We start from the raw sequence: 19876 nt of genomic DNA on the forward strand, positions 1-19876 counted from the left end.
GTATTTTATATTTGTTTTTATAAGTCAACTTAAATCCTTTTTGGAGCTTGGATCTGTCTAAGGAAAGAAAAAGTTGTTGAACTTTAGCCAAGGGTCCTCAGTAATCTATCTTCAGACACCGGGGCTTTCACATGGCTCTTTTTGTTTGTTTTTTTTGGGCACTGGGGATCGAACTCAGGACCTTGTGCTTTCGAGGCAGGCGCCGGAACCACTGAGCTAAATCCCTGGCCCCTTTCACATTGTTTTTTATTGACGCCGCCAACACCACTTGGAGGAATAGCTGACCTACCTGATATTTAGCCAGCAACAGCTACTTCTATCTAGTAACTAGTAAATGACACATAAGCTGCAGGATATTCAAAGGGGATGGCCTCTTTCCTACCCAGATATTCTAACAGATGTGAGGCTCCTGTGGTGAATACATTGCTCTGCTAACAGGTTGCAAAGGCACAGGCTTTCAGCGGCCATCTCTAAACGGATGGACTCTCAGGCTGCCGTGTCCTGTGACCTCCCTGAAATCAAGATCTTAACCAAGTGAAGGTTGGTGGATGAATATAGCTCTGGGGCAGGATTCAGCTGACAGCCGTCATTGCAGCATGGAATCAGGATTTTAAAGAGCTGAAGGAATCTGAGAGACCATGTAGGATTATGGTCTGACAGATAATCCCCCAGTAATCAAGACTAGACCCTCTGTCAGGGCTGAGACAAATGGTTGATTTGGTTGTTTGAAGGAGAAAGCCTTCTCAGCTCTGTCCAGCCTGGTTTTTATTATCAGCTGGATGGATTTGAAGTACTACCTGGGTCCAAAGCTATAAAACAGGTATCTATAAAATGCTGATAGAGATTTTGCCTTTGTGTCTTACATATCAGCTCGTGACAGTTTTAAGAAGGGATTTTCAGTGACATTCTTAACAGTGGCCCCACGCCGAGATGAGCAGGGCCAGTGTGGACCACAGAGGTGACTTTCCCAAGGCACTCAGTGATGGAGTGTCTGTTTGGAATGACAGCAATAATATCAGGTCCCTAGCTAAGCCACTCGAACCACAAAGTACCTTTAAGTGGATTGGTTTAGGCCTTAACCTCCTGACCTCCATGAATCAACCTGGGGCCCAGGAACACTGTTCTCTTGGTCTTGTGAGAAGGAAACACCCTGTGGCCCCTCTCCCTCCAGGGTAAGGATGCGAGTAGCTAATCAAGGAGATTGGCTGTTAACCACGCCTGGCCTGGCCTGGCGCTGTGTTTGAAGGTCTCCTTGCATCATCGCGTTGATTCTTGGGTCTCTGCCAGGAGTCAGGCACTACAGCCTCCTTTCAGTTCTCCGAGCATCACACAGCTGGTGAGAAGCACCCAGGCTAAACTAAAGCCCCTCAAGCCCCTCTGCCTCTCGATGTAGCACTAACTGTGCCTCTGCTTCCTTCCCCATCTGCAGACCAGAGGACCTGGCTCGCTATGCTGCCTGGGCTGAGTTCAGGCTTCTGGTGAGATTAGACTGGGTAAGGAGGACAACTTTTCTGCAATAAAGTTTTCCGTAGCACATCTCCTACCCTGAGCCCTTACTGGGGATGGAAGCCAGGGCCTTCACATGGAGCTACATCCCCAGCCCTTTCCAAATTTTGAGACAGGGTCAGTCTAGATAAGTTGCCAAGGCTCTGCTCAAACTTTTGATCCTGCTGCCTCCTAGATTTGCCCAGCTTCACCTTCTCCTGCCTCCCAGTCCCAGCTCACCAGCAGGCTCACCTGCTGCCTTTCCACGGCCCCCACCACTTATCCAGGCTTCTCTCATTCCTCACAGATGGTGAACAGAACAGCACGGGACATGAGTGGAAGTTGTGAGGGGAGCTTTGGGCTAAATGGAGCTTGCGGGCCCAGGGTGATGGCCTCCTTCCTCATTCCTTGGGGAGGGGCCCATGTCCTGTGTGCCCCTGTGCAAGTGGGCGGGCTGCTCCAGTCAGCCCAGTGAGAAGCAGAGAAGTTCAGTCCGGCAATGGCATTGGCCTCTGCCATGTCCTGTCTGCTGATTTCAGGGGTACAGAAAGGACTGGGTGTGGTCCCCATCCTCTAGTATAGAGTACAGAGGTAGAAAAGGAATTCCAGTGGCAGCAGGGTGAAGGCAGAGGTGAACACGGAGGAGGGGCCGCTCAGCCCAGTGCTGAGGGGACATCTGAGCTGAGACTAGTTGGGCAGTGAGGATCTGGTGAGGAGAGAGGCGGGAGGGCTGTGTCGGATGAGGGGAATGGCACCCACCAAGTGGCACAAGTGTGACTGCAGGTACCTTGTGTTGGGGGAACTATTAAGAGTTAGTTCAAGTTGCTGAAGCCCAAGTACCCGAAAGAGTTCCTGACACGCTAGTGAGACCCTTGAGTGTCAGGGCAGTAGGTGGGGTAGAGAAGGAGGTCAGGAGCACGAGAGGAGGCTGTGGCCTGTGTGGATGGAGGGTAACGCACACCTGGAGTTTGTCATGTGGTCACTACATGCCAGGCACATGTGCTGAGTGTCCTCTCTGTGAACTTAGTTCATCCTCCTGCACAAGAGTCTTTTGGGGTAGATATTATTGACCTTAGGTCCAGAAAAGTTAAATAATTTGTCCAAGGTCTTAGCTAGTAAAGGATGAAGCTGAGATTTGAAACTGTTTCCAGTTCTTTTTTTTTAACATTTATATATTTATTTTTGTGGTACTAGGGATTGAACCCAGGGGCACTGTTCTACTGAGCTACATCCCCAGACCTTCAGACTTTTTTTTTTTGGTACTGGGGATCGAGCTTGGGTCCCTGTGCTTGCAGGGCAGGCGACAGAACCACTGAGCTAAATCCCCAGCCCCCCAGACCTTTTTTTTTGAGACAGGGTCTCACTATATAGCTCAGACTGGCCTTGAACTCACTATGTAGCACAGACTGGCCTCGGAACTCACAACAATCCTCCTGCCTCAGCCTCCTGAGTGCTGGAATTACAGGCGTGTGCCACCATGCCCTGTCTTTTTTTCTTTTCTTGAGATAGTATCTTTCTAGGGTACTGAGTTGCCCAGGCTTGAACTTGTGATCCTGCATCAGCCCCCCAGAGTGCTGGGATTACAGGTGAGTGCCATTATGTCTGGCTTCAAACCTGCTTTTTAAATAGACACGAGTGACTGAAATGTGGGTGGTAGGTTAGAGAGAGAAAGAAGCTCAGGGGTCTTCTAGGGCTTGTAAGTCAGCATAGCCATGAAGGGAGCCACCTTGTAGCAGGACCTTGGTACCAATGCACCCTGTGGCTCCTCCAGTGCTGCCACCCGTGTCCACTTGTAAAGGGATTTCTAGGTCCGGAGAGATGGCCTGATGGGACCCTCTTGGAGGGTGAAAGTGTCCTAATTGAAGGAGCAGGTCACGAATTCCACTGGCACATATCTGCCTGCACACAGGCTCTGGCTTCAGCCTCAACAGGAGGAAGAGAAGAAATGATATGTTCTTAAAGCACTAAACTATGTGAACCCTCAGGTCCTCTTTTTGTTTTTAAGTAGTAGCATCTGTTCTATTTTTCACTGACCACTAAAAATAATAGTTCTAATTATTTGTGTGTGTCGTGTGCCAGCACTGTACGAGCACTTAGGTCATCTCATTTGTTTTCTTTTTCATTGTTTTTTTGTTTTTGTTTTTGAATTGGCATCTCAGGCCAACCCAGGACGCCCATGCTGGCCTTGAGCTCACAATCCTCCTGCCTGAGCCTCAGAGTAGCTGGGATTACAGCCATGCCTGGTTGGGTCATCTCATTTAATACTTAGCATCCTGTGTAGGTTGGTATTATTTGCTATTATCAGAGGTTGGGAAGCGGAGGGTCAGAGTGGTTGGGTAACTTGCCAGAAGTCAACCAGCTAGGAAGGAGTGGAACTGGTTTGTGAGATTCCAGAGCCCACTTCTGTTCCTGTCTTCGCCTACTCACCGTCAAAACACCCCAAGAAAACAGGAACACAGAGACAGATGTTGGTGGACGGTCCTGTCTGGGTCTGGAGGAGTTGCTTCCTGTAGTGAGTTCTACCTGCACAGAACTCTGTGGCCGTGTGTGTGTGTGTGTGTGTGTGGGTGTGGGTGTGGGTGTGTGGGTGTGTGTGTGTGTGTGTGTGTGTGTGTGTGTGTGTGTGTGTGTGTGTGTCCGTCTGTCCAGCCTGCATCCACTTCACTCCTCACGTTCTTCATGGCGTAGCTAAACAGTGCGGACCAGCTTCCCTTCCCTCCTAGTGACGCTCAGAAGCTTGGGGCCTGAGTTCCGGCATCGCTGTGATTCCTGGTGTTACAGGGCCGCCTGTCAGGTGGGGCAGTCGGGTTTGGCATGCACTCCCTATGCATTTGGCTCTCAATGTGGTATATCTGAGATCTTTGTTTTTAATCATAATATTTCACATCTTTCCATGCTGGGCAGCGTGAGCCAGCTGGGTGGGGATGGTAGCAAATCTTCCTTTAATTTCTACTGTGATGGATTATTAGTTCACTTAAAATACTATTTAATTTATACATGTGCCCTGAGGCTTTTAAATATAGAGCACATTTGATTATTGTTGGAAATCAGCTTGGACTCTACAAAATGCTCAGTGAGTTAGACTCATGAAACCATGGACCCCGTGACTCTATTAACAGGGACCAAAATCCAAAAATTAAAAGGTGATGGTGAGGTCTGCAGCCCAGACCTTGAATTCCCTCCTTTGTAGAAAATCCACCTATTTTGTTTTTCTTTCTAAGAATTAAATTTTAAAATTTTCTGTTAAAAGGGAGACACCTGGGTGTGGTGGCAATGCCTATAATCCCAGCACTCAGGAGGGTGAGGCAGGAGGATCACCGAAAGTTCGAGGCCAGCCTGGCTCCTCAGTGAGTTCAAAGCCAGCCTGATCGACATAATGAGACCTTCTTTGTCTCAAAAAAAAGCAAAAAAGGGGGAAGACAGCACTAGGTGATGACTTCTCCTGCCTGGGCGCTCATCTTTTCTCTTAGCCAGCCTGCTTTCCCTTCCTGCCCCTTCACCCTTCTCATTCCTTCCAGCTTGTCCTGGACCTGTTGTCCAAGCTGCATTTTCAGCAAGTCCCTTTTTCTTTTCTCTCCTCTAAGGAAGGAGTCACCTCTGTTGGAGGCCTGTGAATTCACATTAAGGAACAAGAGGGCCAGAGTGAGTCCTTTGTAGCCACTGTGAGTGCCTGTGGGCTCAGCTTTGCAGGGTTCTCTAGCACCAGCCAGCCCGGGCTGGGCCGTGGCTCACAAGTTGGTTTTCTCTTGTCTTCTTATGCTCAGAGCCATAGTGAGGAACGAATGTGTGTGCATGACTGTGTGTTTGTGACATACTGACATTTAATACGGACTGTAAATGCCTGTTCTGCAGAAGGTAACCAAGTAAGTTTGGGGATTTGGATTTGAAGCTGAGAATAACCAGAAACCTGCCTGTGAACTTTTTTTGGGTTTCCTGCAGAAGAGAAGTGAGAAAAGAAATAATTGTACTCCAGGGAAATGCATAATTTAAAAGCTGTCTGCATGCATAAGAAAACAGACTCTGTAGCTGCCCTGTGATTGTGGGGAGGCAGCCAGGGTCATTGTTTCCCTTTCTTCCCTGGGTGTTTGTGTAAAAGGATGGCCCAGTGCTTCTTTGGCTCCCTACAGGGCAGCTAGGGCCTGGCCTTCAGAAGTGTTTGGCCCCAGGGGAGCTCCTGCTTACTTTCCCCTACCCCTCTTTCCCTAGCTCACCAGCCCTCCCCTTCCCAGAAAGTCTCCTTCCTGCCTGACAGGGGAACAGGAGCATGGAAAGCTTGAGGGTATTCAGGAAACCCCAGTGGGGTGCCTGGCTCTTGCTACCACCTGTAACCCTTCAGCATCCCATAGCTGTGGTCACTGTGGGCTGTTAGTCCCCCGGTCCCCCATTCTGGAGATGTTGAGTATCTGATGAGGGGGCTCTGGTCCAAGGGTCCATGTTTCTTCGTTCCCTGTGTCCTGTTCACTCTGAGGTAAAGCTGAGGGAGGCAGTCATTTCTCCCCTCCGTGTCCTTCAAGCATTTCTATAATGTTCAGTTTAACCTGATTTCACATCTTTAAGGATAGTAGGGAAAGACGGAGCAGGGATGGCTTTATGCCCTGGTCCCTGTAGGTCTGAATCCCTACAGCACCTCACATATAATTGGTCACCTTGGGTACGGAGCCTATTTGGCTCAGGGCTGCAGAAGGGGCATATTCTCAGTAGGGTGAGGCCTAGTGACCACTGTTGTCTTGGAGCCCAGGACTTGGCAGTAGTGTTGCCACACAAAGATACCCAGAGTCCTAGGAGTATGATGGCTACAGGGCCTGGCGGGGGGGCAGGGGGTGGGGAAGGGTGCCAGGAGGCGAGTGGCGTCTCTTTGATAAATCTGATGAAATGATGTGGGTTTTTTGGTGTTTGTTTGCTTGTTTGTTTTTTGTTTTTCCTTTTGAGATAGGGTCTTGCTATGTAGTTCAGGCTGGCCTTAGACTCACTACATAGCCCAGGCTGGCCTCAAACTCACAGCCATCCTCCTGCTTCAGCCTTCCGGGTGCTGGGATTACCCATATGCACCACTGCACTTGGCCTGTTGAACTGATGGGGATTTAACTGCGCTCTTTAGACCTGAGTGTTTTTGTTGGTTTTATTATTTTTGTTTTTTCAGTATGGAGACTTGAACCCAGGCCTCATGCATGCTAGGCAGGTGTGCTACCACTGAGCCACACCACTTGCCCCAAGTAGCTTCCCTTTCTAGGAGTTAGTTTCAGTGAGGTTAGAGCAGAAGGAAGACTGGTTTGCAGGCTGTCTCTTAAATGCACAGATGGATAGATCCCAGACATAATGCAGCAAAGAAGATCTGATTTTGTTTTTTTCCTTCCCTGCCTCTAAATAATTTTATCTTCAAAGCATGATGCAGGTGTTAATTAACAATCAGGGCTCTCTGGGGAGGTAGGCAAGTGGGAACACCACCCCCATTAGTGAAGTCCCGAGAATAGACGGGTGCCAGAGCTCCAGCTAGGTGAGCCAAAAAGCTAGGCAAGCCGAAAAGCAGAGCGCATCTGCAGCCTCAGGGCCCTGCCCTCAGACCTTTCCTTGGACTTAACTTGCTCATTTGGTTACTCTGGGAGACACCCTGCTTTCTCAGTGTCTATAGGTCCCTCAGAATAAGAGAGCTAAGGGGGTGCTAGAGGTGTTTGGTATTGGGTGGTATGTATGGGAAATCTGAGGGTTGGGGAGAAATTCTGGGAAAATTCACTCTCCTTGTGATTTTTCCATCATAGGAGGCTGTATAGACCATCAATTTCATTCATTTACTAACCTTTTTTAGAAAAACGTGCTGGGCAGGAGTTTTTGAGCAAGATATTGCAAAGGGAATCACTTCTCCCAAACACACTGGCTAGCCTGTAGGGGTCCTGCTGATGGAGACGTTGATCCTTTACATCCTGTGCTCAGTCCCTAGGCATGGCTGGTGTGGGGTTTGCTGGCTGCACAGGCAGATGGTGGCTTCAGGTGCTGGGGCTCTCCCAGCATCTGGAAATGGATGGGAATCTGATTGTGAATACTGGATGCAGTGAATAGCTAGAGGTGCGCTTTTTTCCATCAACTGGGTGTGGGGTGGGTGTGTCCTCCAAGGTACTCTCCCTGGTGGTCGTTTGTAGCCATCTTCAGTCCGGGTCATTGCCTGGGATGGTGATCATAGCAGTTTGCTAGGTACCTGGGTAGCTACTGAAACTGCTGAGCTGATACCGAATCTCCAACTCTAGAAAAGTCATCTATTGGGCAGCCTGGGCATGGTATAAGAAACAGATGAAAGGAGGTCAACTCCTGCTGCCTCTGGGTGACAGATGGACTCTGCTTGTTTTAGAGGAAGACTCGCTCCATTCACTAATGCTGTTTCCCTTACCTTGGCACCACAGGCTGCTGAGAACTAGCCCTAGACCTCTGCGTGAGGGTCCTTGCTCTGAAGACGTCACCAGTGTGTGGAGCCTGCCCCACACCCCACCCCCTGCCAAACCACGGCCTTTACCTGTGTCTTCCGGTGTTTCCCGTGCGACCCATCCTGTGGGAGTGCCTCGTGGGCGGCCCCAGAGTTCACCCCACGCTCAGTGGCGCCAATGGTGAAGATGACAAGATCCAAGACTTTCCAGGCATATCTGCCCTCCTGCCACCGGACCTACAGCTGCATTCACTGCAGGGCTCACCTGGCCAATCATGATGAACTAATTTCCAAGGTACATGCTCCCTGCATACCTTTCCTGCCTACCCCTGGGGAAGGCACTTATGGCTGTTGAGGTTGCAGAGTTTTGTAAGCTCTCCTGAGACCAGGATATATTGTACCCCATCTCATGAACAGGGACAGCTGGCCTGCATGCCTGTCTCACTTAACTGAGAAGCAACCATGAGCTGTAGGGCCAGGGTGGTGGTTTACTTTGTTGTCTTGGAAATGAGAGATCATCCGTGGGAAGCTTTGGGGGCTGGCAGCTTGCAGACCAGAAAAAGGAGGAGCTAAGGAATGATTGGAGCCTTATGCTCGGCTTGCTTGGTTTAGGTTGGCAGAAGAATTCTGTGAAGAGGGTTTTCTGTTTGGAAAATGAATTTGAAGAGCGGTAGGGTCTTGTAGAGGGTTCGTTTGTTGTTTTGGTTTGCAGCATGAGGATTGAAGTCAGGGCCTTCCTTGTTCTGGGCAAGGGCTCTATGACTAGCTTCGTGCCTAGTCCATTTTGGAGGGTTTATTAGCTAAGACCAGAGAGCCCTTGGCAAGCCCCAGGGAGAGCATGACCAAAACCAGTGGCCTTTGGGGAGGAACAGAAGTGGCCTGTTGAGGAATTGACCCACTGGCCCGAGAGGACCTTTAGGGCTCTTCCATGAGGTAATGTGGAGTGACATTTGGTCATAATCAGAAGAACAGAGCCCTGTTTCTTCCCTTAGGAGCCTCAGCAACTGCTTGTAAAATTGAGGCTGGGGGTTACTAAGAAATAAACCCAGCATTTCAGTTGTGCAATCCAGGAACTGGATACTTCAAGCTTCATTCTCTGGGGAGCTTCCTCCCTCCTGGCCCTAGGTTCCCCGGGGAGGAGAAACTGGTTTTACTAGGCTGCATGACAAAGAGAAAAAGATCATGGGAGATTTTTCCCTTAAACAGCATCTTTCATGCCATTAAAGGAAAAACTTTTATGCAGACCTGGATTAAGATATGACCTATTTATAAGAAATGCTAGAAAAGGTGTTTTGCTTTCTTTGCCTCTGGTTTGGTAGCCTCCACCAGAGAGGGAGTATGGCCCGGTCACTAGGTGTAGGGCATTCCCGTCCAGCTGGCCGATTTGACACAGGAAGTCTGGTAGTCAGGGCTCTCAAATCAAACCTGAGGACTGAATGGCCTGCTGTAGGCCTGTTCCAGGGTGCAGAGTTCCAAGCTGTCTGGAGCCCTCAAATTCCTGGCTGAACTTTCACTGTGCCCCACTTTCCCTTCTCTGCACTTTTGAAAATCATTCTTTATGCTATTTATGTTTCAGCCAACCCAGCTCCTTTATCAGCTAACCCATCTTGTCTTAGATTCCTGTTTAATTTGGTGGAGGGGGCACCTCTTATCTGGAAATTTGGCTGTGAGAGGCTCTGTCTGAGAAAAGAGTAACCAGTTCTCTGGGCACTGGAAATAGACCTGCAAACTTGGAAGAGAATTGTGAATTTTCCTTTTTTTAAAATTGGAAATCTCCAAAGAACATGTTTGCACATATCTAATGGGCGAAGCCAAGACATCTTTTTAATGCAAGGAAGACGTTCTGTGTACCGTAAAAAATTGAGGTGTCAATAGTGTATTCAGCATCTTCTGTATACTACAAACTGCTACTTGACACAAAAAATGCTATCTCACTTAACGCTTATAAGAAATCCTTAAGGTAGGAGGTTAGTTGTATTTTACACTGATGGAGAAACTGAGACTCATTGTCCAGAATGTCAAATTAGTAAAGAGAATTTTTACTTGGAGCAGGTATTCAGGGAGGATTTCTGGAAGAGGTGGTTATTTGAGCCGGGCCTTGTAACGTGGATAGAAGTTGAGCATATAGTGGTGGTAATGGCCTTCAAAGTTTGTCATATCTGTCTGACCTGGTATGCAGGGCCTTTGACAGTCTTGCAGAGCTTAGCTTCTGAGCTAGGTCTCCTGACACGTCCTCACTTTGTTCAGCCACTTGGAACCAAGCCCTGTTCCCTGAATGTGCAGGTAAGGGCATCTCAGGCCTCCGGGCCTCTGCTGAGAGTGTCACTCCCTCACCCTTTTCAGAGCTCCTTCATATCTGTGGGCCATGTCTCCACATCAGAACTTGACTGTGACAAGAGATCAGATGGAGCTGGAGCCTAGGAAAAGACAAGCAATGAGTGAAAAGACAAGCAGTGAGCAAAAAAGACTTGATTGGCCTCCTGTTCTGCACCCTATTAGTGCAGAAAGGCTCATTCACAAGTCCAGGCCAAAGTCAGCAGAGGCTTTGGTTTCATTGGCCGTAGCCAGTGCACAGATGGGGTGCATTAGAGCTTGATGATTTAGGGAGCTGGGTGAAATGCCCAACTGGGAAAAGAGTGAGGGAACTGTGGCGAGTGTTGTACAAAGATTCCTTTATTTTGCGCCACAGCCACCCCCGGCATAAATAATCTATAGATTCTTATGCAGGTCCGCTTAATGGAAAGATCATCGCCCCAGCCCCCTCCTTGGAAAATGGGCCTTTCTTTTCATTTTTTCCTCTTTTCCATTTAAGAAAGTTCAAGGAGAGAATGTCCCTCCTGTTCTCTCCTCTTGACTTAATCTCCTTCGGTTTCAGAATCTGCCCAGTGGGAGCAGGAGCTGGGAAGCAGATAGGGAGCTGGCAGCAACACATTTGAGCGACGCTTTGTAACCTGGAACGGGGCCTTTGGTCTGAAAGCTTGACATTTGTTAGGGGGAAAAAATAGAGACAAAAAACAAACAAACAAACAAACCCTCCTGTCTGCCTTCATTACGAAGAAGACACAAGGGTCCAGAGAACCCATGCCCTAGTGTGTGGCCAGCAGAGGACTGGGAAGAGCCCCAGGCTTTCAGGCCTTCCTGGCAGTGTGGCTGAGCCTTCGTGGAAATGTGCAGTGAAGTCGGAAATGGTTCAGGCCTGTATCTGTAGGGTAGGGGAAAGAATCCTACACTGGGCTTTCTCCCTTCCCAGCTGGCTTCCCGTTCCTAGAGGCCTCATTGCCTGCAGCAAGCTCTCCAACCTCTGAATCTGTTTCTCCCTCCTCAAGTGGGCAAATATCTGCTGTGTTTATGGTGCCCTAGCCCATTAGGGTTGCTAGAGCAAATGTGCCATAGAGTCGGTGGCTTTCGGACTGCAGCCCTTTATTTCTCACAGTTCTGGAGACTGGAAGCCAGAGAGGAAGGAAGGTGTTGGCAGAGTCAGTGTCTGGTGAGGGGTCACCTTCTGGCTCACAGATGGTTTCTTTTCTCTGGCTTCTTTATAAGGACACTAACCCCACTTATGAGGGCTTTGCCTTCATGACCTAATAACCTCCCAAAGGCCCCCTGTGCTAATACTGTCATCTGGGGAATTGGGATTTGTTTTTTTCTTAAGACAGGCTCTTGCTATGTAGCCCAGGCTGGCCTCGAACTCTCAGGGATTCTCTTGCCTCAGCATCCCGAGCCCTGGGATCATAGGTGTATACCACCGTGCCCAGCTGAAAATTGGGATTTCAGTTTGGGGGGGAACACACACATTTGGACCATAGCAAATGGCCAGCACTGAGTGTGCACTTAGCCTGTGCCATCCCTGTCACAGCCCCGAGTGCCAGGGATGCCTCACTGGGAAAGGGAGCAGGTTACCTCATTGGGTTGTTGTAAGGCTGAGATGAGATCATGGATGTGTGGGTGGTTTGCAAATTAAAATGTTTATGCAAATATGAAGTAATTTGCTTTTCTTGGTCTAATTATCCAAAAAACAAGGTGCAAGGGAATACGTTGGTAGGTAGGGGATGGCTCCTGCTTGATGCCAAGATACTTTGATTAGAACTTGGAGCACAGGCACTGGGTATGAGGCAAGGGCACTAGACAGCTAAGTGTGTAAGGTGGGGATGTGGAGAGCAGTAGTGGAGCACTCGTCCAGCGTGCGAAAGGCCCTGGGTTCAGTTCCCAACACAGGAAAACACACATGCATGCACACAAAAAAGCTTATTGTATCTGTGGATGTAGAAAGGCAACAGCCTTTTTTCTGTAGGTGTAGGGGGACATTTGAATTGATCATGGAACTCTCTGGGGAATGTGCTGAGGCATCCTGAAATTTCTGTCTTAGGGGGTGTTATGGTCTAAGTGCCGGAGTGTTTGCATGCAGAAATATTTTGAGTTGGCACAAGGAATTGCTCACACTGTTGTTTCTTTCTCTATGGTGCCAGCCCCAGTATAAAAATATGCTTTGATCCCACTGAAGCTATTATTATTTTATAACCAGTGAGTTGCCTTGTGTGAGAATAATCTAAATCAGTGGCACCAGCTCTCATGGAAGCCTGGGTCCTAACAAAGCTTTTGTGGGTCAGTGTTGTCTGTGGTCCTTCCCTTGCCTCCTCCCTCCTGCCAGTCCCACACAGTGGAGTAGGTCATTTGGGAATGGCCAATTGAATTAATCTGCCACAAACTCACTCTGGGGACTTGAGACTTCATTCCAAGGCTCAGGTGGCTCTGTGCTCTGGGCCCTGGAGGACCCAGAGGTGCATCGGAGGCTATAGATTGGCCATCCAGGGCAAGTGGAGGAAGAGAGTTTTTGCCCGTTCTCCAATACTATTTGTTATTGTTACGTTAGATTATCTTCTGAGACAAGTGCAGGGTTCTTAGAATTGCAGATTATCTGGTCCAAACTCCTCTTCATGAGGAAAGAGGCCAGTGGTGAGGCAGTGACAGCCGGAGGCCGCCCAGCCCCAGGGCCAGGCTCTGGCCTCCCAGCCCTCAGCATGTTCTGTGTGCTGTGCCCTGGCCTGACTTGCTTTCGAGCCCTTGGCCATGCTTCTGCCCTTGGGAACCTTGGAGGCATTTGGGTCTTTTCCTTCTGCCTAGAGATTAGATGCTGTGCTGCTATGAGAAGAGAGGAGATGTTCTGAAACCTTTCGTTCTAATGGCTACCAGAAAGCTGACTCTGCCTCAGTTTCCCACCGCTACCCTTGAACCCTTACATTCTATGCCAGTGCTTCCCCAGGTAGTGGACACGGAGGGTCTGCTGGTGTGGCAGTACAGAGATCTACATCCCATCCCATTGACTGTCCTGTCAGGGCAAGGTTTCTTTCTTTTTCCTTTTCTTTCCTCTCCTTTTAGGTTTTTTGAGAGAGGAACTTGCTATGTAGTTCAGGCTGGGCTTGAACTAACTATGTAGCCCAGGCTGGTTTTGAACTCCTTTCTCTGCCTCCTGAGTGCTGGGATTACGGATGGGTACCATTATGACCAGATTTGCTCCTTTTTTTCTTTTTCTCCAGTACTGGGAATTAAACCCAGGACCTCATGCATGCTAGAAAAAGGCACTATCATTGAGCTATGTCCGCAGCCCTTTATTATTTTATTTTGAGACAGAGTCTTTCTTGGTGGCCAAGGCTGGCCTCAAACTTGAGATCCTTCTGCCTCGGCTTCGCCTGAGTAGCTAGGATTACAAATTTGACCAACTTGGCTTTATAGAGAGAGTTGCTTTTTTCCAACCTGAAATTACTTCTTTCCCTCAAGTATTTGACCTGTGAAAGCCCTGTTTCCTACTAATGAAGTGTCAAGCTCCTTTGCATCTCTCTAGAGTGATCTGGTGACCACCCAGGAAGGGTGACAGGTGAACCGCGTCTGTGCAGAAAATCTCTGAACTAAGGGGATGTGGTTAGATTATAGTGTTGGAACATGTAAATATATATCTTTATGGTGTCTTCCTTCTGCAGAGACAGAGACTGAAGCAATTCAGGGTGAGATGAGCCATAAATTAGGCTGGCATAATTTTGGTAGCATAGACCGTCTACAACGGGACCATTTAAACTGGATTTTCGGGGTCTGTCTGGTATATGTGGGTGATGGCAGTGGAGCCCGTGCCTGTATTTGTTTTTTCACCTCATTTGCTTCATTCCATCATTGCACAAAAACTAAATATGTGTAAATATGTGTGTGTGTGTGGCACCATACTTGATATTAGTTTGCTACCTTCAAAGAGTTTGTCCTGTTACTCAGTTTGATGAGGTAATAGGTCCAGAAGTCATCCATCGTCAAGTTTGTGCTGTACCTTGTGTTTCTCTTAAAGCTGCTATCAAGGGGCTAGGGATGTCACCTAGTAGTGCCGTGTCTGCCTGGCAAGTGCAAGGTCCTGAGTTCGATTCCCGGTACCAAAAAAATCCAGTATCATTAACTGTGACGGTGCCTGTATCCTGTTTGCCTGTAACTACTTGAAGAGACAGTTGTGATATCATTTTTGTGTCTCTAGCACCAGCGCAGTTCCTAAAGACCAGAAAATCCTCAGTGACTATTTAAGTGAATGACTATCAGTACTGTAAGACTGAGATCTTGCTGTGTGTGGTGGTGCGTGCCTGCTTGAGAAGCTGAGGCAGGAAGATCTGAAGTTCCAGAACAGCCTGGACAATTTAGCAAGACCTGCTCTCAAAATAAAATATAAATGGCTAGGGATGCAGCTCAGCATTCTCTGGATTCTGGGGTCCATGGACTGGCCTTAGGGTATCCCTAAAGCTATATGTGTAATTCTATGTGCGCATATATTTTTCTAAGGAGAGTTCCATAGTTTTTATCACATTGTCAAAGTTGTTGGTTAAAACAAGAAAGCAGCCAAACCTTTAGAACCATCTGTGTAAAAAAAAAACGAGGTTCTGGGAAGACTTGGAAGGGGTGGCAATTGAGTTGTGCCTGGAAGCCTAGCTGGGTGTGTGGAAGTGGACAGGGAGCAGCTGGTGCAAAAGCATCATGAAGACACGGGCAGGAAGTGTGCAGGGAATAGCATTCTTTTGGGTTAGATGTTGAGGAAAAGTGTGAAAACATTGAAAAGAGTAGCTTGAGCCAGATTGTTAGAATAATAGAAGCTCAGACTTCATCCCAATTGCACTTGGGTGCTGGTAGGTCTTCTGAGCAGTTGCTGACACGGCGGGCCAGTGGTGAAGGTTGCTGTGGTGTGGTAGGCAAACTGCTAAGGAATGGATGAGTAAGGGCACAGCTTGAGTGTGTCCAGTGCTGTGGTCTGAACGTGTTCCAGGCACATGGTAGTCATTCTGTAGATGCTTTCGGACCACTGCTTGGCAGCCAGAAAGACTGTTTTGTAGGGATGGGCAAGGTGAATCGAGTCTAGGAAGTCGTGCTCTTTAGAGAGGGGACGCCAGCCTGTCCCACAGTTGTGTTTGGTTGCTGTGAAAATGAATCATCTGTGCATGCGTAGAGTTGTTAACCAATTTATTATCAAAGGAACTGCCGGGGACCAAGTCTGGTGATCTTTTTTTTCCCCCACCTGCAGACTGCATGCAGCTGGAGCAAGAATCAGCTCAGATATTATCCTTTTCTGGGTGGTTACTTTAAATACCAAAAGGAAATGTTGACTTGAGCAACGAGGCATACCCTGAACATTAACTCTGTGGTTTACAAAATGCCTATAAGGTTTTAATCATAAGATTGGTTTGTGCATTAGTGTCTGGGTACTCAGTAAGGACAGAGGTGAGCAGGAACTTGTGATCCTATTCAGAATTCAAAGAAACTCTTTTTTTCACCAAGGTATTCACCCTGAGAGCCAGGAAGGAGCCGCAGGACCCCTCCCCTGTGGTTTTCCTTCAACACGGGCAGTCCCTGTGGCTTTGAGTGATAAAGCTGCTGCACCACTATGGGTTTGGCTGTTGTGTTTTGGGGCCTGACCAGAACCAACTGTCATGCACTATTGTTCAGTGTTACACTATTTCTTATGCTTTAAACACCATGCACTACCTTGCCCGGCATCACTTACTTTATAATCTTCCTCCAAGGTGGGGATTAAGTGACTTGTCTAAGGCCAAGGTTACCAAGAAGCTGGAAGAGTTGAGATCTAAATCTGTCCATGTCCTGTATACCACAGCTTCACAGGGTGGCCAGTTCAACATCAGCTACTTTATGGCCTCTCACGGTATTATTGGTGGTGAATCCTATGCTTTCTTCTCCCCTACCTGGAGAATCCTCTTTGCTTTCTACTTAATCCCTACCAGCTCAAGTGCTTTGTATGTGGAAGTCTTCCTCCTGTACCCTCTATCCTCTGAAGGTCTGTAGAACTCACTGCCGGTTATTCTTTTGGCAATTAATAATGACTGGCTTATAGTGAACCCTGTTTAGTTGTGGTTACATTCACTTTTTACGTGTAATTATCTTATTTCCTAACAAGATTCTAAATATCCTGGAGTCATAGACTCTCAGAACTTTAGAGCTAGAGTTGCCTTTCTTTGATCCTGGGTTTTCTGGTTCAACTCCTTGTTTTTACAGACAGAGGAATCGAGGGCCCGGAGGAATGAGGAACTTCTTGGTTTTATACTTTGCCACCTCATCCCACCACACACACTGCCTTGTAAATAGCAGGCCCTGGTGGCACAGGCAGCCCTGGGAGGGGAATGAGAGTGTCAAGCTTTGTGATCTTGCAAGGCTGTTCACCTCTCTGGTTCTTTTTCTCCATCCATCCGTCCATCCATCCCTGTGAGAGCAGCTGATGCCTTTTGAAGTTCCTTCTGTCATCTCCATCTTCTGATTCAATTGAACGGGGTAGCATAAGATCATCCGAGGCCACATAACTTGGAGGTCTGAGCCAGGCTGTGTTCAAAAAACCGTGGCTTTTTCACTTGACAGTTGTGCGCTTTAACTCACCTCTTTGTCTTGGCAAAAAGGGAACAATACTAATATTAGATATGATGGGATTTTGTGGAAATAAAATGAAGCAATCAATGCAAAGTACTTCTAGTGCATAACACACAGTAAATGCTTGGGGAAATGCCAGTAGCTATTGTTATTCTGTGAATATTCACCAAGTGAAGCCCCATGGAAAGTGGCCCTGCAGTATCACCAGGGCCTGGCACCCTGGTGTGTTCACTTATTTCCCTTCTTTTTTTGAGAGGCTTAGCTATTGCACTTGCCATTCGATTGTTGTCAGTGATCTCCAGAGGCCTGTGTAATCATGAGTCTCTTGTTGCCTGTAATTCCAAGGGGACCAGCAGGTCTCTGGAGGTAATTAAGTAACATCAGCTGCACCTTCCCCTGCTGCTCTCTGGAGCCTTACCTACAGGCAGCAGCAAGGCCTCTCTAGAATTTAAATGGAAAATTCTGCCCCTACCCCTTCCCTTCTAATCTGTCAGGTGGTTATTTTGCCTCTGACCCACGTGCCAGCCAGTTACAAAGACCTCAGTCTCCTGACAACAGCAGCCCAGGCAGCTGGGAGAGGGTTCCCTGGCCTGGTGGGCCAACATGGCTGAGAATTCCCCCTCAATTTCCTTCATTCTGTGAGGCTTCTGGGTGGGGGTGGGGTGGGAGTCTCTTGAAAGGAGCCATTTTCTTTATGTTAAAAAAAAAAAAAAGCAAACTAAAAGAGAATCGCTGACACCTTTGTTCACAGAGCCCTCAGCAAGGCTTCAGAGGGGAGAGTCTGACCTGGTGACCCGGAGTGTTATCTCTGGGGTCAGCGCTGCCAAGCCCACCTTGTCCATTCCTCTCCCTGGCCTATGGCTGGTGGCTGGACAATGACTCTTGAGGAGGAGGGGGAGAAGAGGAAGAGAGGAGGAGATAGCTCGGGCAGCTGCTGCTAAAAACAACAGCAACATCTAATCAGTTCATGAAGCACCCCGCTTCCAGCAGACGCTGGTGCTTCCCTCCCGGCTGGACCTCCTGCCCTGTCGCCCTTGAATCTTTGAAGGGGCAATTTATGATCATAGAAAGGAAAATAGGGCTGGGGATTTAGCTCAGTGTTTCCACCGCTTGCCCCAAAAGCACAAGGACCAGAGTTTGATCCCCGGTACCAAAAAAATAAAAAATAAAAAATAAATAAAAAAGGAAAATGATTCATCTCTGTAGACCCAGGAGCTCCTTTCTCTCCCAATTAGGGTTGGCCCCACCCAAGAGCATTCTTTGTAGCCTCAGCTTCCCAACAGACGGATGACAGGACAGAAAACATTTCTGTGCTAAAGCAAAGAGCCTGAGTGAAACCTGTCATTTGTTCCACCTTTAGTGAGCTCCTCACTCATTAGTTGTTAGCAGAGGATTTTCACCAAGCCCATACCCCAGTACCCTGTGGTTACCAGAAGGCCCAGCAGCCAAAAAGACCAGCCAAGGGCAGCAGGAATGGAGGCTTCTGTGGGCCTGGCCGCCACGGTTATCTGGGACAGCTGAAAAAAAACATTTCCATATTGCTTTCCATTCACATTGCCTGCTTTTCCTAAGATACCCAGATGTCCACACTTTTTTCCTGACTGCCCTTGGCCTCTCCGGCAGTGTCAGCCTGGCCTGGTGGAACTGCCTGTGTTCTCCTGATGTCTTTGGAGGAGTGTCTGTGTTCCTAGGACCAGGCCTCACCACTGCGTGGTGCCTGTTTGGTTTCCTCTTTGAACAGTATAAAAGCTGCCCAACTTTCCCAGTTGACCTCTTGCCTTTAAACACCGAATGTTCCACATGGCAGGTAGGGTCATCCTAGACACATTTACCTAGGAAATCTGAGGAGGAAGCAAGTGAAACCAGACTTCATCAAGTTCCTTCAAGCCTGAAGTCTCCATATTTCTTGTTCCTCCCCTCAGCAGAAGAAAGAAGGAAAGCAAAACATATCTGTGGGGGAGGAAAGCTCCTCCCTGTCTGTCTCCTCTATAAAAACAACAGGCCAGCCTGCCCTGGGCGCTGTAAGGGTAGGTGCTGGGTAAGTACAGGAGGAAGGAGGAAAGCTGATAAGATAAGGTCTGACACATCTAGGTCACCAGGCTGCTGCTGGCCACCTGTGTGACTGGTCACCTTGAAATTGACAGGAGGGAGGATGGACTTTGGTTCAGGGCCCAGACTGGCTGACTTTCCGTGCCTTTGTTTATTTATTCAGTAAACATTTATTGAGCCCCATTACGTACCAGGCCACGTGCTAGAGGTTTCAGACCCCTATGTATCTCTGACAGGCAAAAATGTCCCCCCTGGATCCTAGGCCTGTAACCAGTACTATAAAAAGAAATGATTTCATTCAAAAGCTAGTTGGTCCACTGACTTCCAGAGTAGGGGGAGCCAGTCTCATGGTAGGAAGGGGAGGGGCTGATTGGAGTGTTGATTCGTGGTTCTTTGGTTCAAGGGTCGGCAGTACTTTTTCCGGTAAAGGCCAAATAGTAAATATTTTAGGCTTTGCTGGGCATAGTCTCAACTGCAAAGCTCTGCAGATGTAAAGAATACATATACAAATAAGCATGACTATTTGCAAACCAGGTGTGAGAGGCCCGATTAGGCCCTGGGCATACAAGTCCTACTAACTCTTGGCTAGGTGATGGAAAGGACTGTTGGGAAGTGGGTATGAATCCCAAATCAGTGAGGTGGCTCCCTTTGGCCATGGTTACTGTAGGGGTTAAGGCACTGTGCTAACTGACAAGGTGTAATTAGCACTCTGGTGTCAATTAGCCTCTCCAGAATTTTATCTCACAGGCCAGACTTGAACCTCAGCCACTTAGCACCCAGGGGTTCCCACCATAGGTTCCAGGGTGACCAAGCCAAACAAAGCACATAGTTTCCTACAGTGTCATCTCCCACATAGGAAAACAATGTGAGGCCCTGCTGGCAGTCAGGGGCACCATCTTCAGAGTCCTGAATGAGGGCTCAAGCCACTTCTGCTCCAAACCTGCGTTTGTACTAAATTTTCAGTGTGGCGTTGGACAAGTCACTTAACCCCTCTGATTATTCAGCATATACCGACCGACTACCATTATATGAGGCACT

General features: G+C 48.2%; 1 protein-coding gene across 2 annotated transcripts in view; it reads left to right on the plus strand.

Moving 5' to 3' along the window:
• Ypel2 (yippee like 2) overlaps window positions 1–19876 on the plus strand; it is a 63988-nt gene that overhangs the window by 14371 nt on the left and 29741 nt on the right. For both annotated transcript variants that reach the window (XM_004870354.3, XM_004870355.3), the window contains exon 2: window positions 7878–8192. In XM_004870354.3, coding sequence (XP_004870411.1) covers window positions 8076–8192 — 117 coding nt within the window. In that variant the 5' untranslated portion in view covers window positions 7878–8075. The remainder of the gene's footprint in view (window positions 1–7877; window positions 8193–19876) is intronic.

This window comes from Heterocephalus glaber, unplaced genomic scaffold (assembly GCF_053883595.1).
Source record: "Heterocephalus glaber isolate CG9 unplaced genomic scaffold, H.glaber_assembly_v1.0 deba00001564, whole genome shotgun sequence".
Taxonomy (NCBI): domain Eukaryota; kingdom Metazoa; phylum Chordata; class Mammalia; order Rodentia; family Bathyergidae; genus Heterocephalus; species Heterocephalus glaber.